This window comes from Aulonocara stuartgranti, assembly GCF_965226115.1.
Source record: "Aulonocara stuartgranti genome assembly, chromosome: 23".
In the NCBI taxonomy this organism is placed as follows: domain Eukaryota; kingdom Metazoa; phylum Chordata; class Actinopteri; order Cichliformes; family Cichlidae; genus Aulonocara; species Aulonocara stuartgranti.
The window spans coordinates 27,118,731-27,137,892 of record NC_138958.1 but is presented as its reverse complement, the minus strand read 5'-3'; the positions used below and the strand labels follow the sequence as shown (position 1 = coordinate 27,137,892).

General features: G+C 46.0%; 1 protein-coding gene and 1 long non-coding RNA gene across 6 annotated transcripts in view; one reads left to right on the top strand and one right to left on the bottom strand.

The window, feature by feature from the left end:
- Positions 1-474: 474 nt before the first annotated feature.
- LOC309699964 lies at positions 475-3,088 on the bottom strand. The gene is made up of 3 exons (XR_014274538.1): positions 2,999-3,088; positions 2,531-2,772; positions 475-1,073 (listed from the first exon to the last, which is right to left on the bottom strand). It is a non-coding gene; the product is annotated as an uncharacterized lncRNA (long non-coding RNA).
- Positions 3,055-19,162, top strand: part of zeb2b (zinc finger E-box binding homeobox 2b) — a 98,802-nt gene continuing 82,694 nt past the window's right edge. For 3 of the 5 annotated variants that reach the window (XM_082523257.1, XM_082523255.1, XM_082523256.1), the window contains exons 1-2: positions 3,055-3,153; positions 4,558-4,698. In XM_082523257.1, the coding sequence (XP_082379383.1) occupies positions 4,626-4,698 (73 nt within the window). In that variant the 5' untranslated portion in view covers positions 3,055-3,153; positions 4,558-4,625. The other 2 variants (XM_082523253.1, XM_082523254.1) reach the window with 2 other exon arrangements.

The following is a 19,162-nucleotide window of genomic DNA, read 5'->3' as shown; positions in this document are numbered from 1 at the left end:
TGACGTTTGTTATTATTAACACGGAGGGTTTTTTCTCTCTCTCTTTTTTTTGTAACAGCAGCTGACAGCGAGCGTAACCCGACTGCTCAGCAGTCGCACAAACAGAAGCCGTAATTAGACCGACAGATCCTCCAAATACTGCGAGACGTTCCTGCAGAAGCCTCTGCACTGCTGTCTTTGTGTGTTTACACCGTCGAAAAAAACTAAAAGTGGGCCTTCTCTCTCTCTCCCACACACACACACACTGAGGCTGGGAGAGAAAATTAGGATTATAATCTCGGTAATCAGCAGTCACGCCCGAGGCGGGCAGCTGCAGAACTGCAGAGCTCCAATTTAGGCGTCGGACATTAAAAACCATTAAAACCCAAGTGAATTTCCCACTTATTGATTTTTCTGGGGCAACAATTCAACTTCAGGAAGGAGGAACAACAGAAAAAAGAAAGAAAGAAAGCCAAAAGAAAAAGCAACAGCGGGTAATGTGCTGCGAAATGTTCTTGTTTTTATTTCCAGAAAAGAAAAAAAGCCATAAAAAACACACGTTTTGATCATTTTCACTTCAAACCTGCACAGTTATCTCACACTTTTTATTCTGCAGGTAATGCGCACACACACAAAATGATGAATCATGCATGTGTTGTTTCGGGTACCCCCCCCCCCCCCTTCCCCTCCCCTCCCTTCATTGAAACCAATATATTCATTAAGCACAAGGTCCCCCTATAGGTCACACACCGACTGTAATCCGTTTTCACGGTGAATATGTGGTGGCCCCACGGACGATGGAGGGGTGGGGGTGTGGGAGAGGTGCCACTCAGTGGGGGCAGAGCTGGAGCTGCGGTTCAAGTGTGTGTGTGTGTGTGTAAGAGAGAGAGTGAAAGAGGAGGAAAAAGGGGGTGGGGTGGGGGGATTATGGCGTGACTGCTTGGTTTACACCGTGGTAGCAAATTACACGTGACAACAATTCACCCGGAACCAGAACCACTCTGGACCCCGAGCAGCAACAGCAACGGGGGGCGAAGCAGCTTCGCTGGTCCTCGTCATGCTCAGGTTCCTTGTCTTCCTCCTACGACATCATCCTCATCAGGGTTTAAGGAAGGAGACGAGAAGAAACGATGGAAGTGATTAAAAAAATACAGAAAAACAAAAATAATGAGAGAGAGAGGACACTTCCTCTCCTTGCAGACAACAACAACAATAATAATAATAACAATAACACAGAGGAGGGGTTTCTATGCAAAAGTTTCTTTTGCAACATCTGATGTTTTTGTTTTGTTTTTTTGGTGTGAGTGTTGGGGGGGGGGGGGGGGGGGGGCATAGGGGTGGAGGTGGTGGAGGTGATGGGGAGGTTGAGGTGAGGTGGGGGTAAATCATCCAGTTCAGCCCCTTGATTGATGATTTAATTAGCCATACAGTGGCGAACTGCAGGGAGGACAGGACGCAAAATAATGCTTTATTTACATAACCAATCAGAGCACTGCAAAGGTGGAGCTTCCTCCCTCTCTCCCTCCCTCTCTCTCTCCCTCTCTCTCTCTCTCTCTCTGTGAGTGGTGCAGAGATGGTTGACTTCTGTAATAAATGCGGGATTCATCCTGTTAAGTGGCGTCCAGAAACACACACACAGACAGAGAGGGAAAAATCACTCGAACCATCCCGGAATATTCCTCTGATATTCCTGCGCGGGCTCGTGCGGCTGTGGCGGTGTGACATCACACTCACTTTATTCCAGTTGGGGTCTTTTTTTTTATTTTTTTTTTTAAATAAAAACAAACAAACAGAAAAAAATGTATTGATTTCCCCCCCTGCCTTCACACACGCGCCGAGGCTGCGCGGCAAGCATCGGGGGAACAAACGGCGAGGACTCCTGCAAACCGGCAAACATGGGACTATTTTTTTTCGTGTTTTATTTTCAGTTTTTTAAGTTGGATAATGCGCCGAGTTTGCGCGCAGGTGCATTGATTTAAACACACCTCCAGAAACGAACCGCAAAAAAAAGAATAAAACTTGTTCCAAAAGGATCAAAAAATAAATATGAGGGGGAAAAAAATAAAAGAATTAAGACGAGCCGAAAACAAGAAAATGATCATTTCTAACATTTTTAACTAAAAAACGAAAACATTTTTTCAGAACCCAAAAACTAATAAAATTGAGGAAAAGCTGCGTTTTCACCAAATTTACATATTTACAGCGTAAATAAAAACCGAACATCCGCCAATCTTTTGCAGCCAATTACAAAATAATAATAATAATAATAATAATAATAATAATAATTAAATACAGAACACATGTAACTGCCCCCCCCCCCCCCCCCCCAGCTCCAGCATCCCTCTCCTGTTTCTGCGACTTAAACCACATTACTCCTAACAACAGGCACACATTTCCACGAGCGAACACATATAAAAATGAATCATCCTTATGAGTTTTTTTTCCTTTTGCCCCCCCTCCCCCAACCACCACCACCTCACCTCCTCCACCTATCTTCTCTCTGCAACACAAACACTCAGAAGACAGGGGTTAAAAAAAGAAGTACACTCACTGTCGCCTGGTTCTTACTCCGTGTCGAAGCCCGACATAGTTGGTTTCACGCTCCAAAAAAATAAGAAGAAGAAAAAAGGGAAAAAAAGAAGACGAAGAAGAAGAGAGAGAGGGAGGGAGGGTAGAGAGAGAGAGAGAGAGAGGGGGGAACTTGAGCCCAGAAAGATGCTCACGTTTGGCTCTCCTCAATTATCCCCTCCCGTGAAGATAGGTGGCGTGCGTTTCAGGGGGCTTCTCCTCTCTCTGTGTGTTTGCACGGCAAAGAAAAGGAGGTGGAAAGGGAAAAAAAAATGTCATTAGAAGAGGCGTAACACGTCAGTCCCTACCCAGGTTTGTTTCCTGGAGTGGGTGTAAGACATCAGTTGTAAACCTGCCCTAGCAGGAATAGCGGTCCCTCCCTCCTCCCAACTATTTCTAAGGCTTTTATTTCTAAGGCTTTATCAACACCGGTGGAACAGGACCCGCTCACCGCCGCCAAGCTCCCGCTATCAGCCCGTCCTCGCAGCTCCTCTTCCCCGCAAAAAGAAGCCTCTGGACCCTCCTTTAAAAAAAAAAAGCAAAAAAAAAAAAAAGAACAAAACAACAAAAAGAAAAACCCAAAAGAGAAAAAACAGAGCCGAGCAGGTATGTGCATCCTTACTTTTCTATCATTTCCACTCTTTTTTTCTTTTATATTCCTCCTCTCTCGCGCTCTCTCTCTTTCTCTCTCTCTCTGTCGCTCTCGCGCTGTCGCTCGCTGTCTCGCGGACAAATTGTGTCGGATATTACAACTTCCACGCGCTCGCGCCAGAGTTTGGGAGCTCCGAAACTTCGACTTACCTGCGCAGGTGGAGAAAGGTGCGCTTGGGTTTAAAAAAATTATTTATTTTATTTTCTTTAAAGGAAAAAAAATCCTCCGCTTTTTACATTTTTCCCACACACACACGCAGACACACGCCTCCCTGCGCTCTGCTCGCCGTCTCCCTCCGCGGTGTCCTGTAGAGGCGTCCTGCGGGGTTGTGACAGTCGGGGAGAAGCTGCTTTTTGTCGGGCGTCTGTCGCCGCACAGCCCCGGAGACCCGGAGAAAAAAAAGGCGATTCCGTACGGGTGTCTTTGTTTTTTTTATTCATTTATTTATTTCCTCTCGTTCTGGATCTTATTTGAACCATTTCTCCCACTCGCTCGCTCACTCAGCTCTCCACTCCAATACCCACTTTTCCCAGTAACGGCGATTTGCGCTGATAGATTCGCAGGCGAAACGCGCAATTTGGCTCTAATCGCTTCTTCTACTTTTATGTTTATGCGCCATTTGTGCCTTAAAGCTTTCTTTCCTCTCTCCTCTTTCTTCTTCTTCTTCTTTTGGCACATTTGAACAATTATCTCTCTCCCCCCCCCCCCCCCCCCGTCCATCTGTTATTTATTAGCAGAGTTTGGATTCACTTTATTAAACCTGAAAGAGCAATTTTTGCTCAAGTGTTTATCGGGTGTTGCGTGACTTTTAAATCCCAGGGAAAGCCCTCCGTTTTTAAAAGAACAGAGTGACTGAAATGTGAGTTTGTTCTCCCTAAAAAAGCGCAAAAAACTAGAAAATGATTGTTTTGAAGTTTAATTAAAAGAAGTGGATTTTTTAAAAATATTTTGCTTACAACGGAGAGGAGGAGGTAGAGAGCGGGCTGTGAAACTTTCCTGATTTTAAATAAGAAGAATTCCGCTTCTCGTCCTCAGCCCTGATCTCTGAGCCGATCAGCTGAAAATCTAAATTAGACGGACACGGATCTCCCCCCCACCCTCCACCTCACCGCTCCTCTCCTTCCTTTCCCCTATTTCTCCCATTTTTTCTTTCCTCCTCTCTCTCTTTGAAACGATCTGTCCCTCCGATCCAACACGCATTTTCAGCTTCTCGTCCGGGGCGCAAGTGGATGTGGATCACTCTCACACCCCTCCTCCTCCTCCTTCTACTACTTCACCACCACCACCACTACCTCCTCCTTCCCTTCACCCCAACTCACATTGTTGGTGCTGGTGTGTGTGTCTGTGTGTGTTTTCAGATCTCAAGCTGAAATCAAGGAATCGAGTCCATGCGAGCTGCCATCTGATCCCACACACACACTTATCAATGAAGCAGGAGATCATGGCGGATGGCCCCAGGTGTAAGAGGCGAAAACAAGCCAACCCGAGACGGAAAAACGGTAAGAGAAAAGATGACGGGACGCAAAGCTGCTGCTGTTGTTGTTGTGGTGTTAGTGATGGTGGTGGTTGTGTGTGTGTGTGTGTGTGTGTGTGTGTGTGTAGTGTAGAGGTGGTGGTATCTTTGGATGTAAGCCCGCTTTCAAGGCTTCTCGCTGCGGTTCAGGGGTGTGTGTGTGTGTGTGAGAGAGAGAGAGAGAGTCCGCGTTCATTCGGGCTTAAAAAATAAATTATTATGACTATTTACTTTATTTAGTTTTTACGCGTGGATGTAAAGAGAGCGTTACCCCGGGAGAGAAAGTGTGCGTAAATGCGTCCTAGGATTCAGTTTCTCTGTCCTTTTTTTATTTTATTTTATTTTTTTTAGTTATTTATAATTTGAAATAATAGCGGCTTTTAATTGTGGTGAAGCGAGGGGGAGGGTGGAGGGGGTGAAGATTGTCAGGAGGCTTGTGTTGAAAAAAACAAAACAAAAGAAAAGTCCAAAAATGTTAAATAGTGAGAATAAACTTGTGGATGTTGGAAAGTTTGGCGGTTGCCGGCTGCTTTCTCTTTGGGGAAAAAAAGAGAAAAGACAAGAAAAATCGGCCATGGGGGAGGACTGAGTGTCTGCCTGAGTGTAGCGGTCACTGGCTGTGGAGGAAAAAAAGTCCAGTCTTGTGACTTTGAGTTTTTAATCCACGCGCTGGCACTCCGTGACCACCACACACAAAAACACACACACACTTTCCCCCTCTATTTCTATAATAAATCCACGCTAATGGGCCTTTATATTCTTTCTTTTTCATTAGTATTTTTCGAAGTCTTTGAACGCCTCACTGTCGCTGCTTTTCCGGGACATATCTCACAGGAGGTGGCACTTGGCTTCTCTGGTTCACTTTTTTCCTTTTTTGAATTTTTTTTAAACGATTAAAAAAACAACAACAACAACTTTATTTTCCTATCAGTAAGTGAAGGCAGCACGAGAGTCTTGTATAAATAGGGTGACATGTCCGATAAATGCTGGACATTAATTGGGTCTGGACTGGGGAGCGCTGGAGGTGGAGATTTGTTGCTTTTCTTCCTCCATTTGACTGCACCACACTTTTCCCCACAAGAGGCAAATCTGCAGTGACATTTCCTGGCCCCCGTTATTCCTGATTATTCCATACAGGCTCAGAGAGAGAGTGTGTGTGTGTGTGTGTAAGTGTGTGTGATTCAGCAGGTTTTTATTTGCAGTTTTTAATTTTAAAAGAAAGGAAAGACAGAGAGAGAGAGAAAACTGTGCCCCCACAGGTTATTTATCTAGATCAGATTTCACTTATTGATCCCGCACAATCGATGGCAGACAAGCATTTTGTTCCACGCTTAAAGAGCCTCACAACAGTGCAGGAGATCTCTCACGTTCTGGATCTGCGGCAAGATGGAATAACAAGGACGGAAGAGATGTGATGGTGTGTGTGTGTGTGTGTGTGTGCATTTTAGCCTTGGCCACCTGTTTTGGTTAAAAAGGAAATAAAAATAATAATAATAATAATAGGAGCACAAATATCATTTTCACACCCTTAAACCTGACGGAGCTCTGGCACGGCTGCAGGGAGATTATTTTTATCCGTTGTAGGGAAAGCATGCAGCGTATTCCCGTCTTCTTCTTCTTCTTCTTTCCTTATTTTAAAAGAAAGTACATTTATTAAAAAAAAAAAGTCAAACAAGCCCTCTCTGATGACACCCCCCCCCTACTATTCCCTTCTTCCTCCTCACTCCTCAACCCCTCACCCCCCCCCCCCCCCCCCCCCCCAACCCCCCTCCTCTGGGAATTCAGAGGCTTATTGAGGCTTGGCCACTCTCTCCTCTCTGTCCTCTTCCTGCCCGGGCTCGGGTCGCTCGGAGGGGATGGTGGTTTGTTTACGGCTCGGCTGCCACACTTAAAAACAAAACACAGATTTAAAAATGAAGAAGAAGAAGAAGGAGGAATGCTAAATATTCCAGCAGATGGATGTCGAGTTAGGCGCACTAACTGGCAAATCAGATGAATGTACACAAATGCGATATACGTTGAATTAGAGCTGGTGTCTCTGAGGCGGCGTTGCGCTAATTCTAATTTGTGTGCCACCTGTTTTGTTATGTTTTTTTTTTTACTATTTTTTTAAAAATAGAAATAACACACACACACCCCTTCCTCCTCCTCCTCCTCTTCTTCGGTGGAGCGCTTTCTTGGAGCCCCTCTTTGACATTCTCCTCCAGATGACTGTTGGCCTTCAGGGTTGGAGTTGCTGCGCTCGCTCTCACGTCATGTGGTATTTAACAGCGCAGTTCGCCACTTATCCCTCTCCCAAAAAAACCCGCCTCTCTTGCAGATTTCCGAGGAAAATATTTTTTATGAAAAAGCGCAGAAATGACATTTTTTTATTCTCACACGACTGTTAGAACCACCGCAGAGAGAGGGAGAAGAGAGAGAGAGGGTCTCTTCTTCCTGCTGTGAAACTCGATCTCAGCAGCGTGAAGCGTTTGAGAGTTTGGCCTTCGCCAGGTGTTGCTTGTCACATCCAGCTGTGACAGCACACACACACACACACACACACACACACACACACACACACACACACACACACACGGACACACACACACACAGACATACACACACCTGTCCTTATTTTCTTATTACTCAACCAGCATCAAAAACAAAAAAGAAACCACGAAAAGCTCGACTCTGTTTTTGCAGTTTGGACTCCCTGCACGAGGAGAGGAGGAAGGAGGAAACACACATGTTGCAGATGTTGCAGGTGCTTTTCCCGTCCTGCTTTCTTTTTTCCTTTTCTTTTTTTCTTTTTCGGTGATTCTTCGCCCTCCAAAATACTCCTATTACATAATCCGAAGCAGTCCGAATCCTGCTCTCTATCTATTGCTGACTCTTTCTCCTCAGTTGTGCGAATGTTGTCACATATTTATGAGTAAAATGGAGGAAGAAACCATCTTTTTATTCTTCTTCTATTCTGCTTGTTTTTTTTAAAGTTGTGTTTGGAGCATCTGCAGTCAAAAATTTAGGGGGGTGAGGGCGACTAAGCAAAAAGAGAAGGAAGAGGTTGGGGGTGAGGAGGAGGAGGTTTCACGGGGCGCTCGCGGACAATTGATTGTCAGCGGTAATGTGTTTCATTTACATGTTTATACCGTCAATAGTGGCGAACAAGGGGGGGGGGCTGGGGGTGTCCACGGCACGCCATTCACTGCTGCCATTCCCATACGGGCTGGCGATTGTTGTGCACCAGCAGACAGAGCAGGAGAAGAAAGAAAGAAAGGACAGAGAGAAAGAGTTCAGCTGTGCGTTATTTTCTTTAAGTGAAATGATGACATCAGGCAGGGACGACTCCTCCGAGCCTCCTGCCTGTCACTGCACTGCTTCGGCATCGAGAGGCCCGATATTCCTCCTGCACGGAGCTAAATATATCTGTGAATGAGATTGCTGTGGAGGGAGGAAAAGCAAAAACATAAACAAAAATATATTCAAAGGAAAATAGAAAAGGAGGGACTTTTTATTCCTTATAAAATTCCTGTGATTGGGATTTATTTCGGAGATGCGGTGTGATGTCTGCTCCTCTTAGCGTGTGCTTTCCACCAGGAATTAAATCAGGAATGTTGCTGCAGCACATGCACGTTTTTTTTCTTCGACTTCTTCCTCTTTTTTTTCATGCTTTGATAAGGCAGATAAAAGCAAATAGCATGGCTTGTGGCTGTAACCCCCCCCCCCCCCCCAACACACACACATATTTTTAAAAAAGGAGGAGAGGTAGAAGCTAATGATCATCTCATCTTCATCCTAAACGCAGGACAGCAAACTTTCATCAATTCCCTCCTCCACCTTCTTTTAATTTTTATTATTATATCCCCCCCCCCCCCCCCCCCACACACACACACACACACACAGACACACACACACACGCACCACACACCCCAGGGGAAAAAAGGCATTTTTTTTACACTTCTTTTCTTAAAAAAACCAAAAAAACTCCTTCCTCCTCTTCTTCCTCCTTCCTCCTCGACCGCCCTGCCTACTTGTGTGGAGATATTTTTTCCGCCTGGCGGCCAGAGAACACACACTCACAGAGGCACGGCGAGCCCGGACCCCCTGACACCGCGGGTCTTTGGAATGCCTTAGGTACGATTTCACTTTCGCTCACATCAATGCTGACCTGAATGCCTTTCATATCTGATCCGCCGCGTCTCTCCTGGTAAACATCCCCCCGGGGGGAGGAGGAGGGAGGGAGGAAGAGGAGAGTAGAGAGGGGTGGGGGGGAACAAAGAAAAGGAGCTCCTCTTCTCCTCCTTCTTCTTCTCCTTCTTCTTCTCCTCCTTCTTCTCCCTCTTAATCACAATTCAGCCCCTTTCGCCGCCAGCAGCAGGGCTCGCACATTTGCATTCAGCATCAGGAAGAAAAAAAAGGGCCTGAGATGAAAAGGGGGGCGAGAGAGAGAGAGAGAGAGAGAGAGAGAGGAGAGAAAAAAGGGAGACGAGGAAAGGGGGGAAAACTAGAGGTGGGTGGGTGGTGGGAGAGAAATAACTAGGGTGTTTGTGGTTGTTTGTTGGTTGTCCCCTGGTTACAAGCCTTTTATAGCCTCCCTTACTCCATTGCAAGGGTCCCCGGGCCCCTCCTGACAGACAGATAGTGTTACGAGATGCCCACACTATTCGTGGCCACTCACACTTAAGAAGAAGGAGGAGAAGAAGAGAGAGGTATAAAAAAAAGAAAAAGATCCTGGCTGCGACCGATTGGATTGTGCACAAAGAAGGAGATAAGAGTCGGGAGCAGGTGTCTGCACGATGCGCTTTTTTTCCCTCTGCTTCTTCTTCCTCTGTTTGGCACCAACTTCTCGGCAACTTTGCACGTGAATTCAAATAAATAAATAAAATAGTAGCCGCAGTCTTTAATTATTTATCTGTTATCGTCGGATTGCCAGAGCTGTAAAGTGTTGGATGGATGGAGAGGCGGGGGTATCATGTGATCTGGATTTCAGTTTTCCTTTCATCCCTTCCTCACCCACAACTTTCCTCTCTTTATTTTTTTTCTTTCCTCTTTCTTTTCGGTTAAGAAGAAGGATTATCGGTACACCTTCCCTCCCTCCCTACTGGCCCAAGCTGCGCAGGATTTAGGCAGATTTACTTCAGCAAACACCTTTGGACACTGGGGCTTGTTGGTGGTGGTGGTGGATGGGGGGGGGGGGGGGGTGAGAGAGAGAGAGGAATACGAGTCTGTTTGCAAAAGGGGCCTTTTGTTCGGAGAGGTTCTGGATAATGCCTTACCAGGCAGCCACGATATTAACCCGTGCGTTGGAGAAAACAGGGGTGGAGGGGTTAATGCTTTGCATGAGAGCGCTGTGACCGTCCCTGCCGCCGCCTCCTCCTCTCTTGTTTTCTGGGTTTAGTTAAATAAAATTCCCATAATTTTGAAAAAATTCGACTCACATATATATTTTTTTTTTCATGCAGAATGTATTTGGGCTGATGCACACTCACACAAACACGAAGCAACTGCCAAGAACGATGAAAGCGAGAGCGGTGGCCGGGATCCGTTGCCTGACTAACACCGAGGCATGAATCAGCCAATAGTGAGCCAACTCTGCCCCTCTCTGACTTGCCTTTATGCTTTTAAACCCGCTTGCAATGACACGTCAGACCAAAGAAAAGCAACTCTTTAAAAAAAAAAACTTTTTACTGTATCTGTTCCCTGAACCGCCGGTAAGGGTCGAGCTCGGTTTGCTTGGACTCTGGCAGTTTGTGGTGGTGTAAAGGCGGCGGCAGCAGTAAAGATGGAGCAAAGGTGACAGACTTCAAGGTGTTTGTGGCAGCCGGCTTGTCCCCTCCTTCCTTATTATTTTTTTTTATTCCACCACCACCATCCCTGAATTTGACAGCTCCTATCAACTCCCCCTCCACCCTCCCCCTCCTCCTCGCTCTAAAAGTTGCACTCAGATGTCTTTCTCCTGCTTCCCTGACTTTATTTCATGCCTCCATGCGTGTTTTCTTCCACCTCTTGTTTTTTCTCTCTCATTTTTTGGGGGGGACATAAAAAAAAAAAAGCAAACACAGAAATTGAAACTTCACTGGTCCGGCAAATAATTGCATGCATTTGGACTTTTCATTTACACTCTTTACCCTAAGCCCAGGCATGTTTTATGCATCGCGTAGGAAAGATGGTAGGAGGAGGGAGGGAAAAAACATGCATTTTCTCATTTTTTTCCCTTAAAAAAAATATCATGCCTCATTTGAGTCTTTCTCAAGTGAAGATGCAAAGTCTTTATTTGGCCCATCCGTTCCATCTCGTTCCTGCTGTTTGCACTTATTCAGTCGTTGCATTTTCTACGCCTGTGATTTTTCTGTTTTTTCTTTTTTTAAAAATGCTTTTCGACATTCTTTCCACGACTTTTTTCCCATTTGCGAGGGAGTCTGGGCGCGACAGGCGACAGGTTGCTGAGCAGGTGTAAACTAACGTTCAGATTTCATAATTACACAGGAAGGAGGGGGGGGGGGGGGGGTGCGAGGAGAGGCAAAAAACAGAAAAAAAAGAAGACGAAGAGAAAGAAAGAAAGGAGAGACAACTTAAAAAACACTGACTTCCTTTTTTCTAACAGCGCCGTCTGTGTGCACGGCAACTCTTCTAAAATGTCCCGTTTCTCTGCACATTCATCACGACTACTGCGGCTCAGAGTCTCCCCCCACACACACACCACAAATATCGATCATAATGGGGGGGAGGCGAGGCGTCAGCTCCGATTATGAAGCGCTTTTAACAAACAAGATTGAGTCTTAATAGAGCAACAAAGAATCAAATATAGATTTAATCAAAAGAGCAAACACCTCACAGCTGCTTTGAGCTCGTGTGCTAGCACGCGTGCGTGACTTATCGCTGCTGCTGTCAAGTGTAAAGCAGGGCACAGCTTCATGAAATAATCTATTAAAATAATTTTTTCCCCATTTCTTCTTCTTCTCTCCCCGTTTTTTTTATTTGGCGGCAGCTGCTTCAGAGATGACACCTTTGTGCAAACAAGTGTTGAAAGGAGCCTCCAGTTTTTCTGCTCTGATGTCGGCGCTGCTGATCTGCAAGCGCCTGCTCGCTGCCACATGTACACACTCTCTCACACACACACATTTAGTAGGAAACACACACACACACACTCTTTGATGTATGTTTGATTGTCGGGTGGAAGAGCTCTTCTGGCAAGGTCACGGCCGCGTGGAACAATCAATAACAGATCGGCAGATTAAGGCATGGTGACATCTGGAAATCTAGGTCCCTTTTTCCGCGCTCGCCTTCGTGCTTCCATCCCACCTTTAATTCTGGATAATAGAACATGCTATTTGATCAGGGGGCTCGCTTTCTTACCATAGTTTATTATTCAGAAGGTGTCCCGCTTCTCTGCCACCTAAGTGCGCCCCTCTTGTTACCTTTTCCTCTTTTTTCTTTCCTTCTAACGAGGACTTGCTGTCCGCTTCTCTTTGTGCTCCAGTCTCCCCCCTCCCAGCTCCAATCCCGTCTTGCGTGGAAGTAAATTCAGATGTGTTATCTCAATTTAATTGCACCAGATTGCCAAGTGAGATTAGGACAAAATTAGGTCATTTTGCGGTTGCACAAATTTCACTCACTTTCATCTCGCTGTTGATCAAGCACCTTCTTAACCGGAGGTTGCAGCGCAAAGAGGGAGATGGTCAGAAATTGCCCCGACCTCCTTGTTATTCAGACGTTCATTTAACCTTTTGGCACGAAGGAGAGCTGGAACACGGACAGGGAGCGCACCCTCCCCACCCCTTTTAAATGTCATCTGTGGTGCAGGCAGTGGACTCTGAGAGGTGAATCCACGTGTTAATGGGTTCTGACTGGAGAGGGAGCCCCCTCCCCTGAACGCCTCATGTCCCGTCGCTGTCAAACACGAATGTCAAACAAACACCTCCTCAGGTAGAGGGGGGATAATCACACCGACAGGCCTGTCCTCAGCCTTTCTGACACGCAGGAAGAACAGGATGGGGGGGTCTGCAACAGAAAAAAGCTTTTTCTGGCAAGAGCGCAGGTCAAGGTTTTTCGGCAAGGTGGTCTGGCAAAGAGTTCGTGGGTTTGAGTGTAAAATACATGACGGTAAATTAAGGATTTTTGGAGCTGGAGGCTTAGGTTTGACAGGGTCGAACTTTTTGTGGTTGTGGTTGCAGTTTTGGTTTTCAGGAGTCAGAGCACGATTCTGGTTTTGGATTGGAAAAAGCTCTGAGGCTGAATTATTATCGACCTTTAGAAGTCATGATGAGGTGATAAACCCAAGGTTTGTGTGGTTGTAGCTGCTGCTTGCTTTTGAGGTCTTGAGAAATCCGATGAGACCTTTTGGCTATGGCATGCTGTTCACGCTGGATTGTTGGGACGAAAGGGTATTTCCTGACCTAGAAACCTTGCGGGAGACAACTTAGATCTGGTCCGATATGAAGACTCGAGTTCATACTTGGCCTTGTGACTCAGTCTAAGACACAGCCTGGTCTTTGGTTGAGTCAACATTTTATCGCTTGATAGCCTGGGGATGTTTTTGTACATCGCTGAGGGTTTATTCTTTGGGGTTTTCAAAAATCTTACGAATTCCGTAGGGGGTAGCTATCAAGTCAAGGGTTCACCTCTTCTCTTCTGTGTTTTCCCTTCTCATTTTTGGTTGGAAAACCTTCAGGTTAGACTTGTGTTGCACTATCAAGTCATTAGATCGGTGCCTAAACTCTAAACATGAACAACCAGGGGGAATCTAACTCTCCTTTTTGCTCCTCGCCCCACCTTTGTGTCGCCCAACCAGTCCATTTCCCCTTACCTCTACTTCCATCCATCCCAGTCAGTCATCTAATCAGTCAGCCGTCTCTAATTACTTCTCCCCCACCCAAGGGAAGCTACTTCCTTATCGCCTGGCCGTCTTGCTCCGGCATTCCTGAGATAAATTCTCCACCACTTTGTTATTCTTACTACTTAGGGGTATTGGAATTAGCATGGCCATCAAAGCAGACCTTGTACTCTGCCTTTTTTCTCACACACCCCCTCACGACCTTATCTGTGGTCATACATTACAGTCGGGCATGGGGGGGAGGCGTGCCCACAGGCCGCAGAGGTGAATAACGGACAGAGGTATCGAGCCGACTTCAAAGACGTGTGGGATGATGAAGCGATGCAAATGTGCAGCTTGTGGCCTTTGTAGCCATGCAGGTACTCGAGGGCTGCGTGGTAAAGGATTAGTCAAATTGCACTCGGCGGTCCAGGTATTGCATGTGTCCTTTCATATTTCCATGTTTGTATTTATAGAAAACGGCACACTAAAGGGCTTCCTGCGCTGCCAGAAAGCTGTCATTTACGCACCGAGCCAGTTTCACAACCTCACCAGCTCCTTCATACCTGTTAAAACCTCCACTTGGCAATCTCAAGCATCCTGGGGTAAATAATCAGTGCTCCATTCATCCCCACAAACCCCACTTTCTTTTTTTTTTGCTACCGCTTCTTTTTTTTTTTTGCAGATGTACGGGTTCGCCCTCGCTTCCTTCCTTCCTTCCGCTCCTCGCCGTATGTTACCCAACATGGTTTATACCTCAACAGCAAGCAGACGCCGCCTTATAAACTGGCAATCACAGTATCCCTAATGTTATTACTTTTCATAATTAGTTACAGCAACACTCATTCCACGACTGGCGGAAAGGAGTATTCCTTAGTAATTAAGGTAATGAAATATTCATTTATGCTACCTTTTCAGCGGTCTCACAAATGAGCCAGCCATGCTTAATGTCCGCCCTGCCTCTGATTTTATTATGATGGCAGACTGGCACATCTGCAATTAGTACTCGCGCTGACAGTTAGCGTTTCAGTTAGCGGCACTAAGCAGAGGGAGGCGAGGTGAGGTAGCGAAGGGTGGGTTGGGTGCACCCCGGTGCGATTACACGCCCCTCTGCCACCCTACCTACCCCCCCTCCACAGCTTGCAGCTTTTACTCCACTTGTCTTTTTTTTCTTTTGCCCCCCTTTTCTGCTTTTTTCCTGTTACCTTTTTCTCCTCCCCGACGGAGAGGTTACCTTTTCCCAACGGTGCAAAATTGACTTGACATAACTGTTCATCAGTTTCAGTCCTCCCCGCTGCTGTCACCGCCACCACCGCCGCCCTCTCTCTCCCCTAGCTCACCCCAAGGTAGTTTGCATCAAATCAGGCCCAGTCAAGCTTCAAGTGGAAATTGGCAGGCCAGAACCTGACAGTGGAGGAGAAAACGAAGGAAGGGAGGGAGGAAAGAAGCAGGCAAATCACGGCACACAAGGAGAGACCTGAACTACATCCAAGATGGTGATCGGGAGGTCAAGCTTTGGGGTTAAGTGCTAATAAGTCAGCTCGGAATCAAATCTTATTAGCGAGAATATAGCTAACAGTTTGGATATTTACTGGGCCAGATTGCCACATTTCTTCTTGCTTGGAACCACTGACACGAGCAGTTTTCCCACCGGCTCGGAGCCACGACGTAGCGAAAAACATAAATTTTAAGGAAAGTATGAATATTAATTACCAGCTGGGAGAAAAAGGAAGTCAGAGGAGTTTTTATTTTGCATATTTTTAAAGGGGTGGTGGTCATCTTCTTAAAGAGGGGCCACAAACATGCATCCATATTTGCATATTTTTGGACACATGTATTTATACGCCACCCATCTGTGCATGCTCACTGGCACGCAGGTGCACATGTTTTCCCCTCCTCCTGATCCTCGCTGTGGCCCGCAGTGGGACATTTAGTGATGAAACTTTTAGCGACTCTTCGCATTTGCTCCAGTTCTGTCGCAGCCACGTCACACGAAGCTCAAACCCCTCCTCGCCTCCCTCCTCACAGCTGCTATATATTCTTATTAAGCGAGAGAGGTGAGTGCTCTTTTTCTCTTTTCTTGTTGTTTTTTTCTTGCCCCTTTAATGGCCTCTGAGGATTTTTGACGCTCCTTCTTCACTCTTGCGTCGCCCCATCACACCTTCTCCCTCTTTATCTTCATCTACTTGCGTCATCCTGGCTCCTTCCTCGCTCCTTCCTCGCCACTTTCTCCTTTTCTCCCACCTTCTATCTTAATCTCCCCCCCCCGCCTCCCTAGCCTAACCCTCATATTTTCGCCCTTTCTCTCATTCCCATTCCCTGCCTCCCTGTCCTCGGCTTTGCATGTGCCTCCGATGGGCTGATGGGCTGTTGCGACAGGGCAGCATTGAGGTAAAACGGTGTGACGGCAGAGTTTTGTTAAGCCGAGAACAAAGGCCTCGGAGATGCCGGGGCCAAGCCATTGTCGTCCCCCCCCTTACCCCCCCCGTCCCCATATTGGCCTTGCCACAGTTTTGCAAGATTTAATGCTCTGTTTACCTCCAACCAATCACCACTAATATTCAAAGAGGAGCTTCTTCCTTTAAGATAGATCCCTCAAAAAAGAGAAAGACCTGCGGGTTTGCTTGTAGAGGAGTGTAACGCAGGGTATTCATCGAAAATCATAAAAGGAAGTTGTATTCAAATCAAACTGTCAACCTTGGGCCTGCAGTTGTACGGAAGTAGTGGCATGCTCCTTATATACATCTCAAACTTCCTGCGAATCCCATAAATCTTTAAAATAACACCAAATGCTTTTTGCAAACAGCGAGACTGACGGTGACTGTGAGAGAGATAGGGAACAAGTGTATGTGTGTGTGTCACACAGAGGGAACATGTGTGTGTGTGTGTGTGTGTGTCTGGTCCGTTGGAGTTACCCTGCATGGTCTTTGGGCAAACTGAAAGCAGTGCTCAGTGGGATTAGAGAATGAGTGTTGCTGGGGGTGGCGGAGGGTGGGTGGAAGGGGGGCAGAACACAAGAGGATTCTGGGAGGTTTTTTTTTTCCCTGTGCTATAGCAGCAATCTGCTAAAGAGAGAAAACAACTGCTTCCTAAAGGGCGCGTACAAAAAAAATCCTAGATCCTGATCGCTCCTGATAGCAAATCATTTCCCAAAAATGTAACCTGGGAAGCTGGGAGATTTAAAGAAAGGTGCTTAATTTGCACGGAGTGCATAAATAAATAAATCTACAAGTTAAAATACAAAAAAATATATATAAATTTATCACATTTTTCCTCTAGCAGGTCTCAGTCTTCTGTCTACACCTGCATCACTCTACAGGAAAAAGTGTTTATCTACCTTTGATGAGAGGGCGTACTCATTAATGGCTTCCCTCTCAATTTGGCTGGCGGATGTAGATAGCAGACAGAAAATAGTTCCTGCATGCTAAAAGCTACTGCTCACACAATGTTTGTGGATTTTTTGAATAACCTGGTCATGAAAAGCTACTTTCAGCTGCTTCCTCCTCTTTGATCCGGCTTCTGACACAACCCTGAAAGGATTAGTGTCTTCTGCTGGAATCAAACCAGTGACCTCATGAAGGACCTGGTCCTTCATGAGGTCCTTTTAGCGCCATTTTACTCAAATTATTCACTCCAAAACTATGCAACTCACACCAGAAACACCTGCAACACCTAAATTTGACCTTTGTGGCTCAGGGTAAAAAAGTCGCACCTCCAAGCTTACACAAGCATTTTAAGGATTTACTCCGCAATGTGGCACGTTTGCTTTATTTATTTATTTTCGCTTCAAGTGACTCAGACAGTAAAATCAAAGTTTCCGCGAACAAGGGGCCGTAAACGCAGTCGAAAGCGCCGTCATCGAACCCAATGATATTTTCACGAGCGCATAAAGATTATGAGTCCATTTTGGTCGCACCCCATCTGTGCTTTCATTTGCGTCTATATGCCGAGCAGTTAAAGGGGGAGGCAGAGTTAAGACGCGCCGGTGACTTTCACTCGGTTAGATAGTTTGTTAAGGTCAAACGAGATGGTTTAATCCACATGCCCTTCCTCCCTCTCCTCGAAAAGCCTTAAAACCTCGGGATGATTGACAAGCAAGGAAGTTGATGGCAGTTGTTCCGAGGTGGTGGTGGTGGGGAAGAAAGTAAATAAGACACTTCCTGCCAAATCCTCCCCATACTGCGGCAGCGATTAACGAGTTAACTAAATGAAACAATTTGTCAACAGACGAGTCTATCCAAACCCCCTTCTTTTCCACTGCTGGTTTTTGCCTTTTTTTGCCCCCCCCCCGCCTCCCTCCCCGCAAAACAATTACAAAATTACAGTAGATAAAAACTGAACGTCGCTCCGTATTTATGCAATCAACATAACGAAGAAACAAAACAATTTAATGTGGAAAAATCATCATTCATCTGCATTATAATTGCTTCTCTTTCACATCTACGGGGATGGTTAATTAAAATTGTGATTAAATGCGCCTGCACTGCCTAAGATGTCTTCCCCCTAAACAGGTGCTACAGAATTTAAAAGTAAAGAGAGAAAGCTAATTAGCATTGGAAATTGAGAAATTGCCTGCAAGAATCGGTGTTAATTTCAGTCACTGATGAGGTAATTTATAAAGGGGGAGCACCAAGGAGAGGCTGAGATTGCAACATGGACTCCCCCACCCCACTGCACCTCACCCCAACCCCTCCATCCACATAACTGGTTTCCCAGCATGCAGGTGAAGTTGTTTGCAAAACATCGAAGCCGCTTGGTATTCTGTCTTAGTTACCGCCGCTTTACGAGTAAAGGCAAACACATATTTTCTTTCCAAGAGGTTAAAAAAGGGAGTCAGGAGAATCGTTTCCAAGCAGTAAGATAAGAGGGGGGTTGAGGAAGTAGGAAGGAGAGGTTGCATCCTAAATCTGCCTAGAAGTTTTTTGGTTGTAGCAGCGCTCAAATGGTGGTTGTAAATCTTTCAATCCAAGTCAGGGAAAACACGACATCGAAGCTGCGGTGCTGTGGGTTTTTTTTCCCCGCTCGGGCTTTGTTGGCCGACGTCCTTCGTCCCACTCAGAGTTTCCAGAAACTTCACAGATACCGCTGATCTCGAGTTCTCGTTGTATGCTCTCCACCCCTCCCAACACTAGTAATTACCTGTCATTGTCCATCATTATAGTTGGCCTTGGAGAAATGTCAGGCCTGGAACGAGACCGAGCCAAGCTGTTCCAGCGTGTTCTGAACTTGGCCGCAACCGGGTCACATCTCCCGTTTCTGAACTCGCCCCGTTGACCTATCTGTCTCATTTATCTGCTTTATCTGTCTCTCTTGAAACGTGTCAGAGTTTGCATAAGTTTACATGCTTCTGTCAGTGGCTCTTCTTTGACAAAGACAGGCCTTGCTCCCGAATAAAAAAAAATTCTTCTTTGATGCTTGACCTTTTCTGATTTGTCACCAGCAGTGGTTTTTGGAGCAAAAAAAACTTCAGTGGCATCAGCAGCTAAAGTTTTCACAGAAATTGCCGTTTTTGAACCGAGAAAGGGGGTTGGACAGGTGGGAGGAAGGGGGTGAGCTAGCAGGCCGGAGATCATTAGGCTTCCACAGCGGTGGAGCTGAAGCATCAGCCAGCGCAAGGTTTAAAGAAAAAAAAAACTAGGAAAGCCAATTTGCTGAG